Raw genomic sequence first — 26,311 nt, forward strand, 5'->3', positions numbered from 1 at the left:
ATTAACTGATTGGAGTAATTTACCAAGGGCTGTGGTGGATTCTCCATCAATGGCAATTTTTAAATGAAGATTCGTTTTTCAAAAAATTGTGTTCTAGTTGAAACAGGAATTAATTCAAGGAAGACCTGGACTGCACTTCAGATGATTCTTGAGCTCTGGTATGAGCTTTGTAGAACGGCTAGTGTGTTGTTTTTTCCTTTTAATTTTTAGCCTTGTGGTCTCTTGTGGCTAGACCACAATTGCAAGGCTGGCTAAGCATGTTTCCTCCTTCTCCTGAATAGTGTAGACTGACAGGTCACTTCCTTCTATGATTTTGCTCTCCTTGTGATGGGTGAAGTCAGGATGTGCTTGAAATGGTACCTCTTCAATCCATCTCAGTCTGCAGTGTTGATAATGGACGCTTAAGTATTATAATTCAAGGCCTCTAGACACTAATCTTCATGTGGCTGTTTTGGAATTTAGCACAGTCTGCCTGGCCTACAAAGCATTTCTTTCCAGGGCTTGATCTAGGCTGAGTTACACTAACTTAGAAGCCTGCTACTTCGTTCCCTAGAATCATTTTTTGTTTTATGAAAGTTTCTAGCCTTTATGGTTGTGAAGAAGACCTTTGTAAAGATGAACAGTGTGTAGCCACTATATAGAGGTCTGCAGAGAGTCCAAAACAATAGCTTGAGAGGGGGAAACTGCCTTATGCATCTCTATGATGGATTAATTTGTATGGTGAGTTACAATAATGTAAACATTTCAATGATTTCACCTATTAAAGCATGTAAGAAAGGAGCGGGACAATTATGGTATGAAGGGTTACACAACCTGCTGAGACAGTTCATTTTAGTATCCTGAGTGAGTGGTTCATGTTGCTCTTCCAAATTGTCCTGTGGAAGCAAAAGACCAGAGGAGAGAAGATGGAGCTCAGAGATCACAAAGGGGAAGCCAATTCCACAGAGCTCAGCAGGGTATCCCAAGTGTCATCTGATCACGAAGGTCATCCTTCCCCCAAACCCCTCTTTAGGTGGCAGGGGTGTTGTCTGCTATTGTGGTGAGTGTGTGGCTTTCTCCCTGGCGTTGGTGGCTGCTACTGTTTCTTTTGCTGTAGAGTTGGCAGGATACAGAAAGTCTCAAAGAACTATTGTTATAGTAAAAAGCTGTTATTTTTCAGACACTGAAACTAAATAGTTTTGTCTGAAACCAAAAGTTTTCTTTTCCATTCTTCAAAATATGAATATTATGGTGGGATTTGTTTTTTGGTGTTTAGTCTTCAACTGAAACTTGTAGTTGTGCCAGTGGATCTTTTTTGACTAGTAACTTCCTAAGAGGAGGAAAGTTGAGTAACTAGCATGAGAAACAACTGTGCAGTCATTTTATATTTTTAAATATAAAACTTTTATTTTGAGAAAATAGTATGTCTTCTAAATTTTGAAAAATCCATTGTTACAGAGCCTTAGGGAGTTAAGAGCATAAAACTCATTGACTCTTAAACATCCTTGCATTAGTTCAGCTTTTATATTGTGTAACTCAATGTTTGATGGCTACACTGCCCTAATTCAGAACAGTAATAATATTTCCACTAGTGACTTCCTGTTGTTGTGCTACCACTTTCAGTTTTTTTTATTTAGAATGTAAATATAAAGCCCTGAAGCTGAATTTCTAAAATCATTCTGCATGCCTTATAGGATTGAGTATTGGGGCTTTTGACTGGCAGAACGTTTTCTTTTAAGTTAGCATATCTTTGTAGTTAAGACTGCAAACTCAAAGTATTGAATATCAACTGCCAGTAAAAGGAAAGTCACTTTTATTGTGACCTTCAGCAAACCCTAGTTGAAGGTTATTCACTGTTATAGCAAATGTTCAGTTATGTAAAGTGTCACATTATTTTAGCTTCAGAAAAGAGGCCATGAAACAGTCTACTGTGTGTATTAATCTAAAATTTTAAAGAAGTAGAATTGCTCCCTCCACTACAATTCCTTTGCAGCTTTAGGTTTCTGTCCTTTTTCCTGAGGTTTGCGTGAAGGGGAGAAAAGAGGAAGCTATGCTACTGGGAGAGAAGCGGGAGAGCATTCTTGTACTGGATAGCAGCAACTTAGTTCAGACCATTTCTTTTATGATCTAAAAAGTGAGTCACATTAGTTTTTAAGTATAACTCTTAGTCCCATACTAACAGCGGTGTTATGGTGAATGAAATATGGAAATTAAAGTGGGAAAAATAAATGTATCTGAAATATGACAGTTAAATGTTTTTGTTAACCTCACCCAAGAACACTTTGTTTGTGACCGTTCATTGACTATTTTGATTAAGCTTATGCATGCTACACAATTTAGGGTGCATTCACATCCTTCTTAAAGTGAAATTTAATGGCAGATCCGAGACTGGAACGGTTGCAGATTGTTTATTGTTTTTTTTCTTTCTCCCCAAACAGAGTTGTATTAAGTGGAGAATTTCACAGTCTCTTGCTTCTTCGCCAGTAAGCATTCTCCTCCTTAAAAGGACAGATCCTTAACAATTTTCGCTTGCCATTACACGCTTAACTTTCTCTTCATAGCTCAAGCATTTGTTGGGGGAATCAGTTATTTTTCAGGGAACATCATTATGTATACATCTTTGTATTTAACAATTTTTAAAACACTAGCGCCTAAAACGCTCTATGTTAAGTGTATATAAATATTTTAGCATGTTACATTAAACAAGACATTTTTCTTTATTTGGGCCTGGCATGTTAATGCAGTATTGGCTGAGCTTTGTAATTTTTTTCATTGTGAAAACTGTTCAAAAAAGTCTATTTTGTCTGATATTTCAAAGAGTGTTCCAATTTAAAATTTACTGAGTGTTTTCCTTTTGTTATGTTTGCCTGGTTGACCTATCTGAGGTCATTTTATAGCTTCAAGGAAAGGAAGACCTTTCTCTTGGTGAATTTATTTAAAGCAAGGCGCCCTCAGTGCACTGAGAGCATTTACAGCTGAATGTGCCAACAATTTCTGGTGTTAAACTGTGTTTCCCTTCCAGTAATTCTCCTGAAATGACAGTTGTATTTTGTTCATTTGACATAATTTTTTTTTAATATTGTTTGGATTTGTAACACTACCACAAAGGTGTCTGTTCCAAACAGGTACCAATAAGTTATTTAAAAACAGTTGATGTGAAAAAAAATAAAATCAGTACCAGCCCAGCAAAAATGACAGTCGTTAAATCATATAGCAAAAGGTAAATGAGGAAAAGTATCCCACCTTCTGTAAATATTTCCCCTTAAACAACATCCAGGTGTTTTCGTGGAGCACATCTTGCCAGCCAAACTTCCCTTTGGTTACGTCTTCCATAGAGTGACCAGATGAGAGAAAATATCGGGACATCGGGGGGAGGGGGGGAGAGGGGGAGTGCTGCTGGCAGAGCAAAAAAATGGCCGAGTGCTGCTGGCAGAGCGAAATATCGGGACAAATTGCATCCTGACGAAAGATCAGTCGGGACGTGGGACAAACACCTAAAAATCGGGGCGGTCCCGATTTTATTGGGACGTCGGGTCACCCTACGTCTTCCTGCTGTTAGACCTCGGCAGCAGGCCCCTGTCTCAGGCTCATGGAGCCCAGACTAAGGGGCTGTTTAATTGTGGTGTAGATGTTTAGGCTCTGTGTGCAGCCAGAGCTCTGGGACCTTTCCAGGGTCCTAGAGCCCGGGTTTCAGCCTGAATCTGAACATCTACAATGCAGTTAAACAGCCCAAACCAGCTGGCACGGACCAGCTGCAGGTCTAATTGCAGTGTAGACATACCCTTTGAAGCCAAGGAAGCTCCAGCTCAGGCTTCTCCAGTGTTTCTAAAAATAGGCAGGACACAGGCTATTTAGGGCTTCATAGGTATATACCAACATGTTATGTTCCAACCACAGACAGCCATGACTGATCATAGAGCATTTGTATTATAGGTGGGGGGATTAGTACTCCCTATAATTAAGGTTGCTTAACACTTCCTATGTAAGGCACTGTTTTCAGTTGCGTATAACTAAGGCTATGATTAAGTCATGGAGGTCAATGGAAGTCATGGAATCCATGACTTCCATTGACCTCCATGACATTTTTTGCTTTGGGGCTGGAGCTGCCAGCCAGCACCCCTGCAGCTCCTCACCCCTGCCCTGGTGGGGGAACCCCCTGCAGCTGCCCTGTGTGAGAGGGGAGGGGTCCCACTGTCCTGCTTGATTGTTTGGTTCAAGGAAATGTATAGACTAGATGTTCCTACAACAAGGTGTTTCTGTAAGAATGTCATTGGAATATGGTTTGAACTAACAATGGACTGAGATTAGCAATGGACTAACCAGAAGTAGCAGCGGGTGCAGAGCGCTAGTGGTAGTATCTAATTGCCATAACATAGTTTTGATTTATGAGGTTGTGGTGGTGTTCTGAGGTAGAGGAGAGACTGAAATGGTAGACTGGGAAGGGAGCAGAATGACGGAAACTGGTGACGAACTAATTATTTTGTAGTCCAAGCAAGCAAACAGCAATTATTAGAAAGGAATTATCACTAAAACTTTTTTTGCTGTGTAGATTTTGATGCATCACTCCAACAATAAGCCAAATTGTTTACTTTTAATTATTCAAACTTTTAAATTCTTTATTGTACATCTGCTGCTCTTGTTTCCGCAGCTTGTTCATATTGTTTGCTATGTGTTATGTAGAACAGAATACTTTACGAATTGGCAGGATGTAGAGGGTATATTCCTGATTCTTAGACATAACTAATATAACTTTGAGGATTTCAAGTGAGGCCATGGATCTAATGCTAGTTAATAGTGTTGTTCTCCCCCTCCCTGCAAAAACAAAACTAAAAACCCCCACCCTTTTTTATCTCAAGGATAACAAATTTCCTTAAAGCAGCAAATATTATCATATTTTCTCATGTTGCTATTCTACCTCCAGAGAATCATGCAAGATGGATATTAAAAAAAATTATAGTGTTCTGTTCAATCCTTTCTTGGCAGAATTATCCGGGCTTTTTGTCCAAAAGAAATCTTAATTTCTATTTTGATAGAAAAATTAGGTACTAAATGGGCATTTTTTTTTCATTATTAGTCACTCAGGGGTTTGGGTGGAATTCAGAACATAAAGATGCTCAGAAAATGTGGTGCCATAACCAGGGTAGCGTTTAAGTGCCAGGGACAGCATTGGTGCCTGGGTGGTGCATTCTGTAGGGTAGATCCTGCCATGGCGTGATGTGGAGGCCCTTAAGTTATTGAGTAATCCTATTATCCCCAGGGATTTGTTTATCTTTTTCCTTGAGGCTAGAAAGCATACATTAACTTGTTTTCATTTCTTCTTCAGGGTACATAATAAAGAGAATGCTGGAGCTGAATATATTGAGAAGTACAGACAACTGGAGGCGCTAGAATTGGACAAATTTGACAGCGTTCACTTTATCTGTGGACCAGGTGAACAATGAATGCTCTTTCCCCACTCCTGATCCTAATATTAAAAAAAACAAAAAGATTAAACTATGGGGTCTGTTTGTGGAATATTATGTCTGCATTTGTTGTATTTTGTTTAAGAATGGCCTGGTATTAACAAGTGAACAGTTGACTTGCATCTGCACACAACCCACTTATACATGTATGTGCACAGATGCAGTGCGCTTTAATAAGGTTATATATACTTAATTTAGGATTGCAATATATGCATATATTTGTGTGAGAAGGTTTATCCTTGTTTACTTAAAGAGATGGTTTGTGGTAATAATTTGGGCCTAGTAAGCCTTTCCCAATTGTAAGTCCAACTGTGGGAAAGTAGACTAAATATAAAATAGTCCAATCACTTGTAACAATAAATGTTGATGGAAAAAGCTACAAATGGAAGATGGACTGAATTAGTCCAAACAAAAAGGCCTACTGATGTAACTCAAGCACTGTGTTGAGAGGTCATGCCTGGTAAACAAAAGGAGTCTGGAATTGGAAACTAGTGGCCCAAAATTGGTGGGTTCTAAATTAAGCCTAATTGGTGGATAAAATGAGAGAATGGGCTATTATCCCCATCACTCTCTTTTGGGGTCCTTAAAAAAAATAGTAGTCTTTTTTTAGGGAGAGACTCAAGTAGGCTGGCTGGGAGACAGGTGGACTGGAAAGAGTAAGCTTTCACCATCATGGCTGCCATTTCCACTGTGGCCTGGGACCTTGGGATTCACCATCAGACCATTGGACCTTCACTATCCTGAGCCTGAGGGATGTACAGGCCAGAGAGAGGGACCCAGATGACATTGCCACCTCCCCTCGCTTTGGCTAAATCCTGAACACTGCCTGGAATGTGAGACTTTGTCCACCCCCTGCTTTGCTTCCTTCACCCACCATATTTCTTCTTTTGTATCTTTTTGTCATCTCTTTAATTTAAAGAGTTGGCTTAGTCAGACAAGACTGTATCCTTTGCAACACTGGTGAAAGCCTCATGACCAAAGAAGCAGCTAAAGCAATCCCCTAAATAGCCCTGATACTGGTAAAAGTTTGTGAGGTTTCAGAGTGGCTGATGAGACTGTTTGCTGGGCTGTGTTTCTCTAGCAGTGAGGTTGCAAATAGGAGTCAGCACCAGAGACATGAGCTGCATTTTCTATCTTCGCTGTTCTTTGCTCGTCCCTTTTATGTGTGTTTGTTTTCTAGGAAACATGCTCTGGAACTGTTAAAGTCCAATCCTCTCAACTGAATTTCTTCTCCCACTCTGCTCCCCAAAAGGACAGTTATACCCTCTTTAATACTATCGGAAAAACTGTCCAACAATGATTTTTTTTTCCTTTTAAAAACTCTGTAGCTAAAGTGAAAATGAATAAGGAATATTGTTAAAATGAAAGTCTTAATACTTACATTTCAAACACTAGCTGTTTTTCCTTTCTCTGTATCTTTAATAAAAGTTTTTAAAAAATTTAATGGTTTGCTTGCCATAGGACTAACCATGGGACTAAGCATGTTGAGGTCTCTGTGCTCAAAACCTTAACCAGGACTCTTTAGAGTTGTACAGTGACTGGGTCTCATTAACACCTTTGACTCGCTGGGCCCATTTAATCAATCAAAATGAACACACTGGGTCTAATATAGAAATTAACTCTTTATTCTATATTGTTCCAGTTACCAATCTAATTGATTGTCGTTTCTCTCGGCCTCTTTTCCTGCACTGCTGTCATCCACTTCAATTTATTTCTGTGTATGTGTGTCTCCCTCTTCAAAATGCCCTTAGTAGAGGGAAATTTGACTGCACCACTCTCCCAGCAGCTTTGGTAGAAGGAGTGTGAAACTGACTAGGATGTCAAGACAGCTCAGCTTCAAACAGTTACCATGCTACTTAACCTCAAAATAAGTTAATGTAGGACAGCCCTTTTTTTGATAAAGATACAGTGCATGCCCTAGTCTTTTCATCTCTTTCAGTGACGAGGTGAGAGGGCATCAAGTTGACCCAGTTTGTGAAGTTTCATAAAAGAAATTAACTAAATATTCATTTAATTGCAGAATGCCTAGTTATGCCATTATATATTAATAATGATTATGGAAAAATATTTGTCATTTGTACATCTTTTCCCTTGCTAACACAAGATTTCTACCTAAAGTATATTTTCTAGTGCTTTCACCAATTTATTTTTAAATGAGATTGGTGCTTGCAATACTTTTCATGAAAGAAATAGGAAGTTTATATATTCCAGCTGAAAAATCTTTACTGATATTCTGCCTGCTAAATTTATCTTTTCCTAATATCCTTCCATTTCTCCTATTTCTGTTTTCTTGGTCTGCCCTAAAACTTCTCCTTCATGTTTATACCCTCAATATACTATAAATACTTACATCCCTCCTTTAGTCACTTCCTTTCAGTCATTTACTGAAACAGCATTTATTAATTATCCGACTGAATATAAATAAAAACACGGAATAGCATATGGATGCTCTCCTGTTATTTCTCTCGTCTGCTTCGTCCCATCCCTTTTCTTTTCCTACTGTTCCACTTTGTCGTGGTGTAGGAGCTCAGTTCATGCAGATTCCTGTGTTGCAGTCAATCTCTTCTGATCAGTGCTCTGCCCCCAGCTGTATAGTATCAATTGAGGGGAAACTAAACAGACTGGATAGTGATGGGACTAGAAGATGCCCTGTGGCATTGTGGGACAAAGCAGCAAAAACCTAGCAAGACTTTCCGTATCACAAAACATTCAAGACATTTCAAATATATGGCTGCTACCACTTCTTCCAAATAAGCAGATTCAAGGTTCCTATGGCTGGATAGTGTTAAAAGAGAAAACAGCATCTGAGTTTGAGAAATGTGAGATTAATACCTAAATCATAAATGTATTTTTTTTTAAAAACGCAAAACAAAGCACCTATTTTAAAATAAATTTTACAGATAGTAAAATGTTAACGACTGCAGATTTTAGGAGCGCTAAGACAGTTATAACTAACAATTTTTGTGTGTTTTGTTTGTGGTACTTGTTTTACTTGATTTAGGGACATGGGAATTGTCCTAGTGAATCAGACTGGTGGTCCATCTAGTTCAGTATAGTGATTCAGAGGAAGGTCCACGAAACCTTGCCATAGGCATTTAAGGAATAACCTCCTCAGAGGGGAAGCTTCTTCCTAACCACAGTTGGTTACTGGCTGGCGTGCACCTAAAGCATGAGGGTTTATATCCCTTCCAAATCTTGTTTTGTTGTTGTTGTTGTAACGTGGAATGTTCTTGTTATGCATATAAATGGCCAGTCTTTTTTTTACTCCTGCTAAGCAGTTGGGCTCAATGATAACTTGTTGCAGTGTCTCACTACCTAAACGCATTGCATTTATAAAAAGAGATCACATTCTTTTTGGTTTAAATTTGCCGCTTTTCAGTGTAATTGAATGTCCCTGTACATTTGTATTCCAAGAGAGGGTAACTAGGAATGTCCAAACTATCTTTTCTGTATGGAGAGCGGAGGCTATTGAGTCCTCCAAAAGGTCCACGTACAATCTTGGCCCATGCCAGACACTATACAACAGAATACAGGTCATATGGCAAGTTCAAGGAGGTTGTGAAGTACAACAGGAGGAAAATACCTTTTTGCCAGTGATAGCGAGAGCTAATGCAGGGTCAAATAGCCACCCTCTGTTGCCTCAGAGCTATATACAGCTCCACAGTAATATCAGTAAAAGACTCCACTCTGAAGCCCCAGCCCTCCAAAGGGGATACTGCTGTGAAGTCACCTACAGAGGAGCACCCATAGGGACGCTATTTGAAAAAGAAGAGGAAGTTCCTCACCTTGTGCAGTGGTGATAGTTCTTTAAGATGTGTGTCTTTATGGGTGCTCCATGACCTGCCCTCCTCCCCTCTACTTCGGAGTTCTCAATCAGACGGCAGCATTGCCGTTACTCGGTACCAGGACTACAGTACTGGGCATGTCCCGGTCCCCAGAATCATCAGCGGCATTGGGATATTCACCTCCAGCTTATCCACACCACCCTATTCCAGCGAGGAGTCAGACAGTGACCAAGACGACAACCTCTCTCTGGCCTCACACCATGCCCCATTATTTCAACAATGGGGATTTTCCCAACTACACCCATGCTCCAGTCTCCAACCTTCCTGGTATGGCCATCTGTGGGTGCTGCCACCCATGCTCTTTCCTTTGCACCAGTCGCCGTACTTGGACCCATGGGCAGCCTATAGACACTATACTTCTCAGGCATGTAGTGTCTCCTACAGAGAGAGAGTGAGTCTACTAGGCATCTCTTACAGCTACTGTGTCCAGAGCCCCAGAACTTCAGGAGGAAACTTTTGAGGAGCAGGAGGCCAGACTAGAAGAGGAGACTACACCACTGGCAAATGTCTCTTCCTCCTCACTGGATGAGGTGGTGATGCCCCCTCTGCCATCACTGGCCGATGATTTTAAGCTTTTTCAGGAGTTCACTAAGAGGGTTGCTGACACTGTAAATTGCCCTCAAAGAGTTGAAAGACATCCACCACAAATTGCTGGACGTTTTTCACACCTCCTCCTCTTCAAGAATTGCCAACCCAGTCAATGAGGTGCTTTTAGATTCTGCCAAGGTTATCTGGCAGACACCAGCCTCTATTGTGCCAACATGTAAAAGGGCATACAAGAAGTACTACATGCCCCCCAGAGAGGCAGACTTTCTTTTTATGTACCTTCAGCCTAACTCTATTGTCATGGATGCTGTTAATTCGCGAGGAAAGCAGCACTATGCTAAAACAACCCCTTATGACAGAGACTGGAAAAGGCTGGACTTATTTGGGAGGAAAGCGTGTTCTTCGGCAACTCTGCAGTTCAGGTTTTCAAACTACCAAGCCTTAATGGCAAAGTATGACCACATGATTTATAGAGAACTCAGCACCTTTACTGACCACTTGCCAGAAGCACAAGAAGAACAATATCAAGCCATCACCCATGAGGGCCAGCTGATAGCAAGAACAGTGCCACTGACTGCACTGGATGCCTTGGGTACAGTGACCCTCTCAGTTTCGACGGTGGTGGTAAATGAGGCAAGCTTCATGGTTACACCTTTCCGGGCTGCCGAAGGAAGTACATCAACGGTTGAGGACCTCCCATTCGAGGACTCCAGACTCTTTGCTGACAAGACTGATGCATCACTTCACACTTAAAAAGATTCCAGAGCCACGCTGCACTCTAGGAATCTACGTACCAGGACAGAGAAGAAAATTTTAGTTCACAACCATCTCACAGGTCCCAACCGCCCCAGTCCCCCCCACCTGTGATACTATGAGCCACAATGAAAGAGACCTATGATGCAAAGCAGAAGCAGTCAGCCTCTCACTCTTCAACATATCACTCCGCGATCTCAAAATACCAATTTTGATGCTTTGGTTGAGGCCACTAGCAACCACTTGCTGCAATACACAGACCTTCCACATCCCTTCAGATGTCACTTAGCTCTCTTTCTGTGGAATTGGGAAAACATCACTTCCAACAAATGGGTCTTGAATATAATTTCTAAGGGTTACTTTGTCCACATTACCTCCCTAAAGAGGGACAGGGAGGGAGGGAGGAATGTTTCTCATAAGAGACTGTTACATCAGGAAATAGACCACCTGCTATGCCTAGAGGCCATAGAACCAGTCCCTGTTCACCTCGGAGGCAAAGGCTTTTATTCCAGATATTTTCTGATTCCCAAGAGAAAAGGAGGTTGGCGACCCATGTTAGATCTAAGAGCACTAAACACCTATGTGAAGGTGCAAAGATTCAAGATGATCACACTGGCAGCAATTATTTCATCTCCAAGGAGATTGGTTTTCAGTCCTCAACCTACAGGATGACATCTCCATCATACTGTCTCTCAGAAAATTCCTCTGATTTACCTTTGGGTAGGACCATTACCTGTATCGAATACTTCCATTTGGCCTTCGTCCGCACCCAGAATATTCTCCAAGGTCCTCTCGTTGTAGTGGCACATCTATGAACATTAGGTATAGTTATTTACCCATATCTGGATGTTTCCTTTGAAGACACCCTATGAACCACCCAAAGAACTAAGCACATATTTGTGCAACTGAGACTGCAACTCAATACCCAGAAATCATCTTTGACTCCAGTATAGCATTTGGAGTTTTTAGGGACCAACTCGACGTAGTGCAAGCGAGAGCGTTCCTTCCGCTGCATAGATTCAACACCCTGACAAGTCTCATAGAGACAGTTCAAGCCAGCCCACAAACGCCAGCCAGAAATTGCCTTCAGCTTCTTGGGCACATGAGGTGTCTATAGACATGGCTCAGATCTGTTTACACTCCAAACAACGATAAGCTAAACAAGCCACTTTCAATACCCTCCAGGGTCATACACTTCCTGGAACGATGGAAAGACCCATTCAATGTCTGTGCAGGGATCCCATTCACACAACCTCCATCAGCACTGATTCGAACAATAGACGCTTCTCTGATAGACTGGGAAGCCCACCTAAATAACTGCAGACTTCAGGGCAAATGGCCCCCCATGGAAGCTGTACTCCATATCGACCTTTGGGAATTAAGAGCCATCAGAAATGCCTGTGAACACTTTCTCGCATTCATCAGGGATACTTACACAAAAATCATGACAAACAACATAGCGTGCATGTGTTACGTAAATCACGAAGGGGGCACCAGATCACCCTCCCTTTGCACAGAAGCACTAAAACTCTGAAATTGGTGCATCCACCACAATGTACTCAGATCAGCTACTTGCCTGGCAGGAGTATAAAATATATCAGCCGAAATTTCTCACGTGACCATGAATGAATGGGAAATGAACCCAACAGAGCTGCACAACCTATTCCATTGATGGGGGAACTCCAACAATAAACCTGTTTGCTACTTATCAGAACAAGAAATGTCTCTGCTACTGCTCCAGAGCTGGATTGGGGAAACAGTCCCTAGGAGATGCTTTTCTTCTTCAATGGGGCAGAGAGCTGCTGTATGCCTTTCCTCCATTCCCTCTAATATCGAAGGTCCTATTAAAGATAAGGCAGGGAAAAAGCAAAAGTTATATTTATTGCCCCCACCTGGCCGAGGTAAGTGTGGTACCTATATCTGACACAGTTAGCAATGTATCCTCCTATTCCTCTTCAACCCCTTCCTAACCTACTCTCCCAAAACGACAGATCCATCACCCCAACTTACAGATCCTCCGGCTCCAGGCTTGGCTTCTTCATGGTTCCAACACATAGAGAGCTGCTGCTCCAAGGAGATGAAGGAAGTGTTACTACACAGTAAGAAATTGACGACTTGTTGCACTTATCTACAAAAGTGGAAATGATTCCAAATTTGGTGCAATTCCATGCAAGTTGCTCCCTCCCTTTGATCTTAGACTATATACAAAAACTCAAAAGGGCTAGTCTTTCTCTTATCTCACTCAAAGTACATCTTGTGGTCATAGCCTTCCACCAGCATGTGGGTGGATATTTGGTATTCACCCATCCAACAACACAAAGATTCCCCAAGGGCATGCAAAACCTCTTCCTGCATACCGGATGCCCCACTCCAACATGGGACCTCAGTATGGTTCTAAAAACCCTCACAAGACCACCCTTTGAATGTATGGCCACTTTCTCTCTTCTACACCTGTCAATGAAGACAGCATTTTTAGTGGCCAGCATCTCAGCACAGCAAAAAGGGGAAATAGTGACATTGATGGCGCACCCTCCCTTCACGGTCTTCTTTAAAGACAAAGTCACTCTAAGGCTGCACCCAAAGTTCCTCCCCAAGGTGCCACATGAACCAGCTCATTCACCTCCCCACCTTTTCCTAAAGCCACAACATGACAACAGGGAGGCAATACTACATATACTTGATGTTAGGAGAGCCGTAGCATTTTATTTACACAGGACACAGGGCTTTAGGAAATCTCCTAAACTCTTCCTCTCTGTTGCTGATGGTTCCAAGGGCTCTGCAATATCAGCTCAAAGGCTCTCCAAATGAGTCTTGAACTGCATTAACTATTGTTGTTATGCCCGTAACCTGCTACCTCCATCAGGAATTCGCATGCACTCCACGAGATCTGTTTCCACCATGGTCGCATTTGTTAAAGATGTTCCCGTCTCAGAAACCTGCAGGGCAGCAACTTGGGCCTCTGCTCATACTTTCACGGAACATTATGTGATTACTTGAGATTCAGCTTCTGATGCCATCTTCAGCTCCACAGTATTATCATCAATAAAAGACTCCACTCCGAAGCCCTAGCTCTCCATAGGGAATTCTGCTGTGAAGTCACCTCCAGTGGAGCACCCATAGGGACACTACTTGAAGAATAAGAGGAAGTTACTCACCTTATGCAGTGATGATAGTTCTTCAAGATGTCTGAAGGTGCTCCGTGACCTCCCCAATAAGGGGCTCTGCAGTAGGGAAAGAACTGAGGGCAGTTTGCCTGTGCAGCGCTAGATAGCCTCGAGGCAGTGCATGAGCGTGGAGTGTATATGTTTGGGTTTGAACAGACACTGCTACCTAAAATCTCCGATCAGGGGTGCAAATACACCTACAGTGGAGAACCCATAGGGACACACATCTCGAAGAACCATCATTAATGAACAAGGTGAGTAACTTCTTCTGATAAACATTCTGTACAGAGAGAAACCTGAAGCAAATTACAGTTATACAGTTCCTGAAGTATCTTGGATTCAGGACAAACACAAACCCATGGTGCCAGGAAAGTCAGTCATAGGATTGATCCTCAGCCCACGTCTATTAGGTGCAAGGTCCCACCTCTGCAAAACATCAAAAGAAGATTAAGATGACCATAATGGAAAACGTGATGTCACAGAAACAAAAATTCAATTCTTATTGGAGCCTGTTGGGAATTCTGATCTCATGGACCGCTCCCGCAACTGGTGAATGCAGAGAATCTTTTTTTTAAGGGATCTTCCTGATTTAGTTCAGGAAATGGGCAGCAGAAAAAGAGTGCAGCATCCACCAGCTGGAACAAAATCAATCCTTGAGCCTCAGAGAACTGTTCCTTCCATGGATAACCGACCTGTTCTGGTTGCAATTGTTAGGGTTTTCAAAACAACCTTGGAAGAACATGATCATTAGGGATTCTGTAAATCCGTTTGCCTTGTAAAAATGTGGAATTTGCATTTTTACAGACAATCTTTAGTTTTTATAGTTTAAAAAAAAATATTAACTATTAACTAAATTTTATAGAAAGTACCACTGTCACTTATTCAATGCGCACAACCTCCCCCTCCTTGTGATTGATTTTTTTGAATGCTCTTTAAATGTAAATAACTAAACATACTCTAATAAACTGCTTCTGGCGTATAGAAGTTACTCAACAGCATATAGGGGTTTGTGTTTTAATGCATCTGAAATTACACTTCAGCCTCCAGATGTGAGTAATTAAAGTTATGAAAAGATGCTGAAACTTTAAAAATCACCCCTGAAGACTGTGTCACTGAGTTTGGCAAGGACAAATTTCACGTTGATGGTAATGTGCTGTTCTGTACTGTATGCAGCAAGGCTGTAGATTACGTTCGAAGGCAGACAATTGTAGAACACATGGAACGCGCTAAGCCTAAACTGAATGAAAAGAAACAAAAACAAGAGGGTGAAACAGCAAGGCCATCGACAACAGTAAAGGAATAATGAACTGTGACTGGATCATTCCAGCATTTTTGTGCATTTAACACCCCCCCCCCCCCCCAATTTTCTGAAAATATAGAATACAGACCTAGAAATATTTGGTATATGTAAGAAATACAAATTGCAAATCTATTTTATTATAATGATTGATGGAGCTGGTAGGCTTCAAACTTGCTTAAAATTGTAAATATATCAATAAAACGTATTCAACTGATTATATATATATATATATATATATATATATATATATATATATATATTAGTTATAGTGGGTAAGGAAACTAAAGTTCAGTGTTTCATTTTAATCGCAGAAAACCATGAAATTTTATATTTATTTTTTATCAGACAATTTTGGGTTTTTTAGCATGGAAAACTAGAATCCCTGATGATCAGCATTACCCCAGAGAGAAATTCTCCTCTCCTGGGCAGATCAAAGTTTCCTGTCTACGTTTACTGCCCACAAAAGTGGAGATGAACACTTAGATGGCAGAAGTAAAATTAACAGAGTGGCTCCTACACCAAGAAATATTTTGCTCATCATAAGTCAGTTTGGACTGGTGAGTGGCTGCTTTGTATCTGGAAACAGTAAGTAAAGTACTCTGTAACTTCCCTGTGCTTCAGGATCCAGGAAATGAGGTTGTGAACAACCTCTTGCAAAGCTGGGCAAGGCCCCTGTTATGTCTTTCCACTTTTCCACTGCTCCCCAGATCAGGAACAAGAATGGTAATAATACTGTTTTTATGCCTTTCTGGCTAAAGATGGCTTGTTTGACCTCGCATTGGAGCTTTGAATGTGTCTGTTTCACAGATGAGTTCTGCTACTGCAAGACCAATCCTCCATCTGGGACCAAACAGGTTTAAAATGAATGCGTGGTTGAAAGAAAAGTTAACAAATAGAGTTTATTCTACTGGCTGCAGCAAAATCCATAGTTTAAGTACCGTGTTAAACCAGTGTAACACAGCTTTAAGTTCCCCTATAAGTACTTTAGTAAAAAAGATCAACTCTGTAATGTTATAGTCTCGGCATGTTCACGGAAAAAGAGGTTTTGTACAAATCCCATCATTAAATGTTTCTTAGGACATCAGCCTTATTCCAGCCCTTAAGATCATAGAGCCCAAACTTGGAACCTCATTCTTTTCGGTAGAGCACTATCTGGTTTGAACCCTGGCAGAAGGTGATGATATACTTCCTAGCCATTATAGAGCTCTTCCCGATGTAACTCCAATCAGATGAGGTTTTTTTATTTGAAACTGGGAATTTCCTCTGAGATAGAATCATAGAATATCAGGGTTGGAAGGGACCTCAGAAGGTCATCTAGTCCACCCCCCTGCTCAAAGCAGGACCAATCCCCAAATAAATCATCCCAGCCAGGGCTTTGTCAAGCCTGACCTCAAAAAACCTCTAAGGAAGGAGATTCTACCACCTCCCTAGGGTAACCCATTCCAGTGCTTCACCACCCTCCTAGTGAAAAAGTTTTTCCTAATATCCAACCTAAATCTCCCCCACTGCAACTTGAGACCATTACTCCTTATTCTGTCATCTGCTACCACTGAGAACAGTCTAGATCCATCCTTTTTGGAACCACCCTTCAGGTAGTTGAAAGCAGCTATCAAATCCCCCCTCATTCCTCTCTTCTGCAGACTAAACAATCCCAGTTCCCTCAGCCTCTCCTCATAAGTCATGTGCCCCAGCCCCCTAATCATTTTTGTTGCCCACCGCTGGACTCTTTCCAATTTTTCCACATCCTTCTTGTAGTGTGGGGCCCAAAACTGGACACAGTACTCCAGATGAGGCCTCACCAATGCCGAATAGAGGGGAACGATCATGTCCCTCGATCTGCTGGCAATTCTCTTACTTATACAGCCCCAAATGCTGTTAGCCTTCTTGGCAACAAGGGCACACTGTTGACTCATATCGAGTTTCTCATCCACTCTAATCCCTAGATCCATTTCTGCAGAACTGCTGCCTAGCCGCTCGGTCCCTAGTCTGTAGCAGTGCATGGGATTCTTCCGTCCTAAGTGCAGGACTCTGCCCTTGTCCTTGTTGCACCTCATCAGATTTCTTTTGGCCCAATCCTCTAATTTGTCTAGGTCCCTCTGTATCCTATCCCTATCCTCCAGCATATCTACTGCTCCTCCCAGTTTAGTGTCATCTGCAAACTTGCTGAGGGTGCAATCCACGCCATCCTCCAGATCATTAATGAAGATATTGAACAAAACCGGCCCCAGGACCGACCCTGGGGGCACTCCTGCTTGATACCGTCTGCCAACTAGATATGGAGCCATTGATCACAACCTGTTGAGCCCGACGATCTAGCCAGCTTTCTATCCACCTTATAGTCCATTCATCCAGCCCATACTTTAACTTGCTGTCAAGAATACTGTGGGAGACCATATCAAAAGCTTTGCTAAAATCAAGGAATAACACGTCCACTGCTTTCCCCTCATCCACAGAGCCAGTTATCTCCTCATAGAAGGCAATTAGGTTGGTCAGGCATGACTTGCCCTTGGTGAATCCATGCTGACTGTTCCTGATCACTTTCCTCTCCTCGAAGTGCTTCAAAGTGGATTCCTTGAGGACCTGCTCCATGATCTTTCCAGGGACTGAGGTGAGGCTGACTGGCCTGTAGTTCCCCAGATCCTCCTCCTTCCCTTTTTTTAAAGATGGGCACTACATTAGCCTTTTTCCAGTCATCCGGGACCTCCCCGGATCACCATGAGTTTTCAAAGATATTGGCCAATGGCTCTGCAATCACATCCGCCAACTCCTTTAGCACCCTCAGATGCAGCGCATCCAGCCCCAGGGACTTGTGCTCGTCCAGCTTTTCTAAATAGTCCTGAACCACTTCTTTCTTCACAGAGGGCTGGTCACCTCTTCCCCATGATGTGCTGCCCAGCGCAGTAGTCTGGGAGCTGACCTTGTTCGTGAAGACAGAAACACAAAAAGCATTGAGTACATTAGCTTTTTCCACATCCTCTGTCACTAGGTTGCCTCTCCCTTTCAGTAAGGGGCCCACACTTTCCCTGACCACCTTCTCGTTGCTAACATACCTGTAGAAACCCTTCTTGTTATTCTTTAACATCCCTTGCTAGCTGCAACTCCAAATGTGATTTGGCCTTCCTGATTTCACTCCTGCATGCCTGAGCAATATTTTAATACTTCTCCCTGGTCATTTGTCCAATCTTCCACTTCTTGTAAACTTTTTTGTGTTTTAACATCAGCAAGCATTTCACTGTTAAGCCAGGCTGGTCGCCTGCCATATTTACTATTCTTTCTACACATCGGGATGGTTTGTTCCTGCAACCTTAGTAAGGATTCTTTAAAATACAGCCAGCTCCCCTGGACTCCTTTCCCCCTCATGTTATTCTCCCAGGGGATCCTGCCCATCAGTTCCCTGAGGGAGTCAGTGTCCGCTTTTCTGAAGTCCAGGGTCCGTATTCTGCTGCTCTCCTTTCTTCCTTGTGTCAGGATCCTGAACTCCTCAACCATCTCATGGTCCCTGCCTCCCAGGATCCCATCCACTTTTGCTTCCCCTACTAATTCTTCCCTGTTTGTGAGCAGCAGGTCGAGAAGAGCTCTGCCCCGAGTTGGTTCTTCCATCACTTGCACCAGGAAATTGTCCCCTACACTTTCCAAAAACGTCCTGGATTGTCTGTGATCCGGTATTGTACTTCTAATTTAGACAGGTAAACCTAACAACTGTCATAGTATTCATTCCCTAAGTAAATTCAAGTAATATTTTTCCTTCAGTTAAGCATCAAAGTTCAGTCCTTGGGAGCACTGAAAATTTTTAGGCAGAGCAGTCATATCTCCAGTATTCTGAGCTGATGCTACATGGCTGTTAATACATAAGATTCACCAAATTCTGCATATTTATTGTCCATTCTTAGCCAGTGTTAACTTCTACCAAACAAAGGAAACTTCTCCACACTTCAGTACCCAAGGGAAGTTAAGGAGATACTAGAGGTGGACTGATAGTGCCACCTTTTATTACGGTTGCCCAATACTTCACATTATAAGACCTGATTTTCAGTTGCTTATACCTTTTTCCAAACTCTAACTCAGTGCTTCTCAAACTGGGGCCAGTTTGTTTACCTGCCCTGTCCTCAGGTCCGGCCGATCGCGGCTCCCACTGGCTGCGGTTCGCTGCTCCCAGGGGCGGCTCTATGTTTTTTGCTGCCCCAAGCACGGCAGGCAGGCGGCTTTCGGCAGCGCGCCTGCGGGCGGTCCGCTGGTCACGCGGATTCAGCGGCATGCCTGCGGGAGGTCCGCCGGTGCCGCACCATCAGCGTCCCCGCCGCCGAATTGCCGCCGAAGCCGTGGGACCGGTGGACCTCCCGCATTCGCGCTGCTGAAAGCTGCCTGCCTGCCGCCCTCACAGCGACCGGCAGGCTGCCCCCCGCAGCTTGCCGCCCCAGGCACACGCTTGGTGCGCTGGTGCCTGGAGCCGCCCCTGCTGCTCTAGGCCAATGGGAGCTGCGGGAAGCGGCGCGGGCTGAGGGACGTACTGGCCACCGCAGCCCCCATTGGCCTGGAGCGGCGAACCGCGGCCAGTAGGAGCCGCGATCGGCCGGACCTACAGACGCGGCAGGTAAACAAACCGGCCCGGCCTGCCAGGGGCTTTCCCTACACAAGCGGCGGCCCCAGTTTGAGAAGCACTGCTCTAACCATTTGAGCTGAAATTTTCAGGAAGGTGTCTGCCTCAGACTGAATTACTTTTTTTTTTTTTTTTTTCCCCAGCCAAAATATTTCCGTTTCCGAGAATGAGGCTCGGGAAATATACAATGTGTTGCCCAATGTTTTGTTTGTTTTGTTTTTTAAATTCTGACAACCTTTTTTTAGAAATGCTTAAGTACCCCCCATATTTTTGGAGAAGGGACTTTGTGTCAGGGATGTGCCTTTTGCCAATCCCCTTAAAATCTGGACAAATTTGGTCAAGTTATAAGTCTTTGAAAGATTGCTGTTGACACATAGTAGAGACTTGCTAGAGCTTTATAATTAAAACCTCTGAAGATTTCATCCTCACTGCTCCTAGTGCTGACCAGACTGCATGTGTGCCATCCACATAGATCAATTGAGCTACAGTGGCTAAGAAGGACTTTTCCTTCAATGGCTGCTCTGAGCTGCTTTGGATCAGGGTCGGGCCAGGCACTGGAACTGAGAACACCGAGCCTGTCTCTCTCGTGGTCTGTGTGCCCTCCCCTCTCCTTCACCCCCCTCCCCCACTTCCATCCATGCAGCATGGAAGAGGAAGCTAAGAAAGATGGAAAGAGGTAGATTGGGACAAGGAATCTGGTGATTCGGGCTGGAGTGGGGGAGCGAAATTGTGACTGAGAATTGGGGAGTGGGTGGGGACTGGGACTAGAATCTGATGAGGGGGGTGGGACTGGAAGGCAGTTGGCTGGGGAGTGGAAGCAGTGGGATAGTCTCCCCACCTCAACTGCTCATCCTATCTGGAAAGGAAAATGGGACTAGGAACCAGATGGGGTGGGAAATGGAGATTTGAGGGAGAAGAGACTAATTTGTCATGGTAATGGGATGCCGGGGGAGAACTGGGGAGCTCTGGAAAAAGAAATTGGGACAAGGACCTGTGGGGGCTGATATTGGATAAGGAATCAGGGACAGGAAACAGGAAGCCAGTTAGAATGGGAGGAGACAGATTGGATGAGGATCTGGGACTGTCTGGGGAAGGGAAGGGGAGAGACCTGGAGATGGGGGATGACTGGGACAGTGAGTCTGGAGGGTGAGTACGAGATTTAATGGAGCCGAGGGCTGTAACTAGAAGCTTGAGTAGTGAAGACTGGGTAGGCAAGGAGACAGGGATAGGAGCAGGTTGGAGGCAATGGTGTCAAAGGGATCGAAATTGGGGGAAATGAGCAGAAGTCTGTGCCCACTAGGGCAGAGGTTCTTAACCTTTTTCTTTCTGAGGCCCCCCCCAACATGCTATAAAAACTCCACGGCCCACCTGTACCACAATAACTAGTTTTCTGAATATAAAAGCCAGGGCTGGTGTTAGGGGATAGCAAGCAGGGCAGTTGCCTGGGGCCCCATGCCACAGGGCCCCTCACAGAGCCTACATTGCTCAGGCTTCAGCTTCAGCCCCGGGTGGTGGGGCTCAGAGTCCTGGGCTTCAGCCCCATGGGGCTTCGGCTTTCTGCCCTGGGCCCCAGTGAGTCTAATGCTGGCTCTGCTTGGAGGCCCCCCTGAAACCTTCTCGAGGCCCCTTAAGGGGCCCCAACCCCTGGTTGAGAACTACTGCACTAGGGCACACCCCCTTCCAGAGCATAGAATGGAATCCATGTTTCCTGATTCTCAACTTTCCTCTTCTGTCAGCAATCTGTGAAACCCATTTCGCACGTTGTCAACGTCTTCTGGTGCTGATGGACATAGAGGATGACAACCTACTATTGTTATCATTACTCCCTTTGCTTAAGAGGTGGAGGTTTGTGTGATGGATCTAAAGCAGTGGTTCTCAACCATGGGTACGCATACCCCTGGGGGTATGCAGAGATCTTCCAGGGGATACATCAACTCATCTAGATATTTGCTTAGTTTTACAACAGGCTACTTAAAAAGCACTGTTGAAGTCAATACAAACGGAAATTTCATGCAGACAGTAACTTGTTTATACTGCTGTATATACTATACACTGAAGTGTAAGTACATTATTTATATTCCAATTGATTTATTTTATAATTATATGGTAAAGATGAGAAAGTAAGCAATTTTTCAATAATAGTGTGCTGTCATACTTTTTTGTATTTTTATGGTCTGATTTTGTAAGCAAGTCATTTTTTTAAGTGAGGTGAAACTTGGGCGTACGCAAGACAAATCATACTTCTGAAAGAGGTACGGTAGTCTGGAAAGGTTGAGAGCCACTGATTTAAAGGTTCCAACCTGCTGATGAACCATGTGGATATTAGTGTGGTGCCACCCGATTTTTCTATCCTTTTCAGTTTGCTCTGTTAAAAATCTAGGAAATTAAACATGCAAAGCTACGATGAAAGAACATTATTAAGTTTGGAAAGGCAAGCATTTTAAAAGTTAAATGCTAGAATGAGGGTTGCTTGTGCAATCTTAATTCTGCTCCCTTGAGAGTATGCATTACAATACAGTCTGTTAATTATGTGGTCCCATGCTATCATAATGAATCATAAGATTGCACAGGCTTTGCAATTGACTTTGGAACCTTTTTAAAACTTTTTTTGTTGGTAATTTATATATAATCCAACTTGTTGTAGATGTCCACTTTTAAAGGATAATTCTGTTTTACACCCTGGAAATACTGCCATTAAAATCCTATTGTAAGGGATGTGGACCTTATGACTTGAAGAAGGGAAACTTGATAAATTTTCCTATTATGTGTCGTCATTAAGAAATTTGAAATGTTATCTCTCAAGGTTAAATTGATCTTTCTGTTGCTCAATATATATGTGGAGTCTTATGGTTATTAAAGCCATTACTAGTATTGGCCTTGGGTATATTAAAGATCTGTTTGTTGAGATTGGGGTTAGAACAGTTGTCGGTCAATAGTCCACCTACCACTTATAAGGATTCCACCATTGTGTCTAAATTTGCAATATATTGTGCTTTTGCTATGCTAAGCCCTAGAGTGTAGAACTCATGCCATCTTTTTCCATCCTTTCCAACTCTTAAAGAATACCATAAAGCTTCTTTTAAAAACTTGTCCTTAAAGCTGCTACCACATCTATATTTATTACCTTTTCCTTTAATTCCCTTCTTTACTTTTGGAATTGGACTTTCATGCTTGTGTCCTTTATATTTTTAACAGGGTGCTGTTTTTTTGTTTTGCGGTACTGAGTGTAATAAAATTATTACATAGAAATAGCTTAAAATTGACATTATTTTAGCAACAATGGTTTAAATACACTGATGCCAGAAGCATTTCCCTAACAGCTTGAGACTTCTTCCAGTGTTGGTCAAATCATGCAGAGCTACTGATGTCTCAGTAGTGACATCTTTGAATGTGCCAGAGGGCAGCCAGTTATCCTTTGCATCATGATGTTGTGACAGAATGCTATATATGAGTTTTTTCCTGGGGAATATATTTAGAATCATGTCCGAAAAGGACAACGTTAATATTCTTTAGGGACTGTTGTTTTGATACTAACTTCTGTCTTGTCCATATTTTGTTGATGCGAGCTGAACCAGTATGTAGCAATTATCTGAACTTATTGCTCTCATGTATTATATTAGAATCTAGGCTTCTCTACATTCTTTCCACATTATGGGAAGGATTGTTTGTGGAGAGTTCCTATTGGCAGTAGAAACTATTTTAGAAGTGCCTAACAAAAAACTCTTAGTGCTGCTTCTTGTATAATTATTTTTGTTTAGCTCTGAATTCTGATATGTTCGTTGTTACCAGTATAATAATACAGATATGTTACAAATGCATAGGAAGACAGTCTCTGCCTCAGAATTTTTAATCTAATCTGTGTTCTGTGAAAACATTCATAGTCATTATTCCTCAGAAAAGCAACGAAACTGGGAAAGGTATTTATTCATAGCTTTATACTTTTTAAAATAAGGAATCTTCCCATGTTTCAAAATGTAATTTTGAAACAACTTTGTTTTTACGTCATATAACTTTAAAGTTACTCTTTGCCTATTCATATAAGTGAATTTTATGACTTAGGGTGAAATCCTGACTCTTCTGAAGTCAATGGGAGCTCTACCATTGATTTCAGTAGGGCTGGGTTTTCACCCATAATATCTAATTGCACTTTCATAAAAGTATTTACCTACAGAGCAGGTATTCTTGTTTTTTTTCCACCTGTTTTAAAGGTGGAAAAAAAACATTTACTCTTTTACTATACATGTGCCATGGTGATGTGCGCATCAAAAGATTTTATGTTCTTCCATATTTCCCCAAAGTAACTGTGCCCATAAATGAATTTGGAAATTCTCTTAGTTTGGTGTCCCGGCTGCAAGACTGTAGAATTTACTTAAGAGAAAAGTTAATGATCAGCTGTTAGATGAAGACGACAGTGTTTAATATCAGACTTTCATGTCCAAATATGACTTTAGTTTGTAGTTCAAGGAAAAGGATTTCATTGTGAGGATGGGGGGATGAAAGGAAACAAATGGCGTAAGGGTAGTTAAGGGTCTTTCCATTTATCCAACTGTTTGTTTGGAAGAGTTGGATAAATTGGTAGTTGCTCTGAAAACCTGGATATGATTCCTAGGAACTGTGATGGAAGTAATAATAGTTGTGAAGACTGTGCAGGATCTTTGGCTCTCTGGGGTAAAGAGGAAAGGAAAAAAGGCTTATGCAGAGAGCAGTTTCAATAGCATGTAAGATTGGAAAGTAGTGTGTGAGCATGACACTAGCGCACAGAGACAATGAGGTAAACAAATGCTTTCTAGAGTAACTACCAACAAATCCCAACAGTTGCATATATGGAGAAAAGATCCCTTCAGTTTGTTAGAAGAATTACCTAATACATTTCTGAGTATTAATAAGCAAATACATAAGCTAAACCTCGATATAGTACTCCTGGTGGAATTCTGCTCCAAAAAAAAAAAAAATCTGCACACAATATTTGAAAATTCTGCATATTTTATTTGTCAAAATAACACAATGTAATCATGCCAGTTTCAATTATTTTGGTAATTTATTTCAAAATATCTGTCAGCGAGTATGTCTATAACAATACAGACAAAAAAAAATTCTGGTCAATTTTTTTTTTCTTTCTTACAAATAGATTCTTTATTAGGCATATTAATGCATAACTTTTGAGTAATTTATTTAAATTAAAATACAGAACTGTATTTCCTGCACCTGTCAAAAGTAGTGCAAAGGCTTGGGGGGAGTCAGGGGTAATGGAGGAGTTGAAGGAGAGGGAAGGAACCTAAGCGTGAACTTGGAGGGTGTTGGGTGTGGGTGGGAGAAGTGGGGTTGTTTTTTTTTTTGGACGGGGGTGAGGGGGGAGGTTGTGAAGCCTCCCCCATGCAGACCCTGGCTGACCCCAAGCCCCTCCTATTCAGTCAGGCACATCTGCCCCGTCTCCGCACCACCCATCCCCATGGGTCTCTGCTGCCTCTATCCCCCATCCCCAAGCTCAACGTTGTCATCCCACTAGTTCCTGAGCCCATGCCCCAGTCTGTCCCGTCCCCCCCCCCCCCCCCCCCCTTCCCCCCCCCCGCCTTCTCCCCCCCCCCCCCCCCGTTCCCCCCCCCCCCCCCCCCCACTAGCCATTCTGAGCCCCAGTCTGTGACCCACCAGCAGCCCTGTGTGCTTCGCTCTGTCCAAACCTGGCTCCGCAGGCAGGGTTCTGTGATGAACTTCTACTCCTGGGGGAATTCTGCAGTACTGGGCAGAGAATTTTTTCCCCCACAGAAAATAAGTACCACCCCAGAACTGCAGCACTGCTTGGGCAAAATGTATTTTATGCGGGAATATACAAAGTTATGCGGGACAGAAGAATTCTGCAGATGCGCAGAATTCCCCCCAGGAGTAATATAGGGTCCTTTGAAGAAGTGTGCTTTTCAGATAAAGTGAATGTATTCACTAGCTCACATTTCTGTTGTTGTAACTACAGGAACTTGACTTCGATATTTTCTTTCTTTCCAGCTACTCCATCACCACTTCCATGTGAATCCCATGATGTGACTTGTATACCAAAATCTAATTATAAATACCCTGATTTGCCCATAACCAGATGTAAGGAAGAGGTAAACTATAGTTATTGAATTAATTCAACTTCTACTGTTAATAGACTAAAACTGCAAATCTACACTGATGGTATTTTTCAGAAGGAAAATGTTGGTATTAAATTCATCCCAGATTAAATTTATGGTTTCATTGAAAGGCTCTGTTTGTGGCACAAGGCCAATTTTTACTACATTTTTTTCATAATTGAAACATTTCAGTTACTGTTTCTAACTAGACATTATTCACGTGTATATATGTGCACATCAGTTTGTTACCTTAAATGAGTTCTTTTTTAAAAAAAAAAATCATGGAAGTAAATAAGAAAATTGTTAAATACTATTTGAAATTCTATCCTGAAATATTTTATGGTCTTATGAGCATTCTTTAAAAAATTTAATTTCAGGTAGTTTCTTTGATAGAAAGCAATTCAGTTGTAATTGTACATGGAGCAACTGGTAGTGGTAAAAGTACGCAACTTCCACAGTATATTTTGGATTACTACAGTCAGCGCTCTACCTACTGCAACATTGTTGTTACCCAACCTCGAAAAATTGGTGCCAGCAGCATTGCAAGATGGATTAGCAAGG

At 42.3% G+C, this 26,311-nt stretch overlaps 1 protein-coding gene across 1 annotated transcript in view; it reads left to right on the top strand.

Annotated features, from left to right (window-relative positions):
* TDRD9 (tudor domain containing 9) overlaps window positions 1–26,311 on the top strand; it is a 165,048-nt gene that overhangs the window by 19,078 nt on the left and 119,659 nt on the right. Inside the window, exons 2-4 of the mRNA XM_026654176.1 lie at window positions 5,303–5,409; window positions 25,644–25,744; window positions 26,128–26,311. The exon at window positions 26,128–26,311 is cut by the window's right edge and continues 1 nt beyond it. Coding sequence (XP_026509961.1) covers window positions 5,303–5,409; window positions 25,644–25,744; window positions 26,128–26,311 — 392 coding nt within the window. The remainder of the gene's footprint in view (window positions 1–5,302; window positions 5,410–25,643; window positions 25,745–26,127) is intronic.

This window comes from Terrapene carolina, unplaced genomic scaffold (genome assembly GCF_002925995.2).
Source record: "Terrapene carolina triunguis isolate 2854851 unplaced genomic scaffold, T_m_triunguis-2.0 Scaffold189, whole genome shotgun sequence".
NCBI lineage: Eukaryota > Metazoa > Chordata > Testudines > Emydidae > Terrapene > Terrapene triunguis.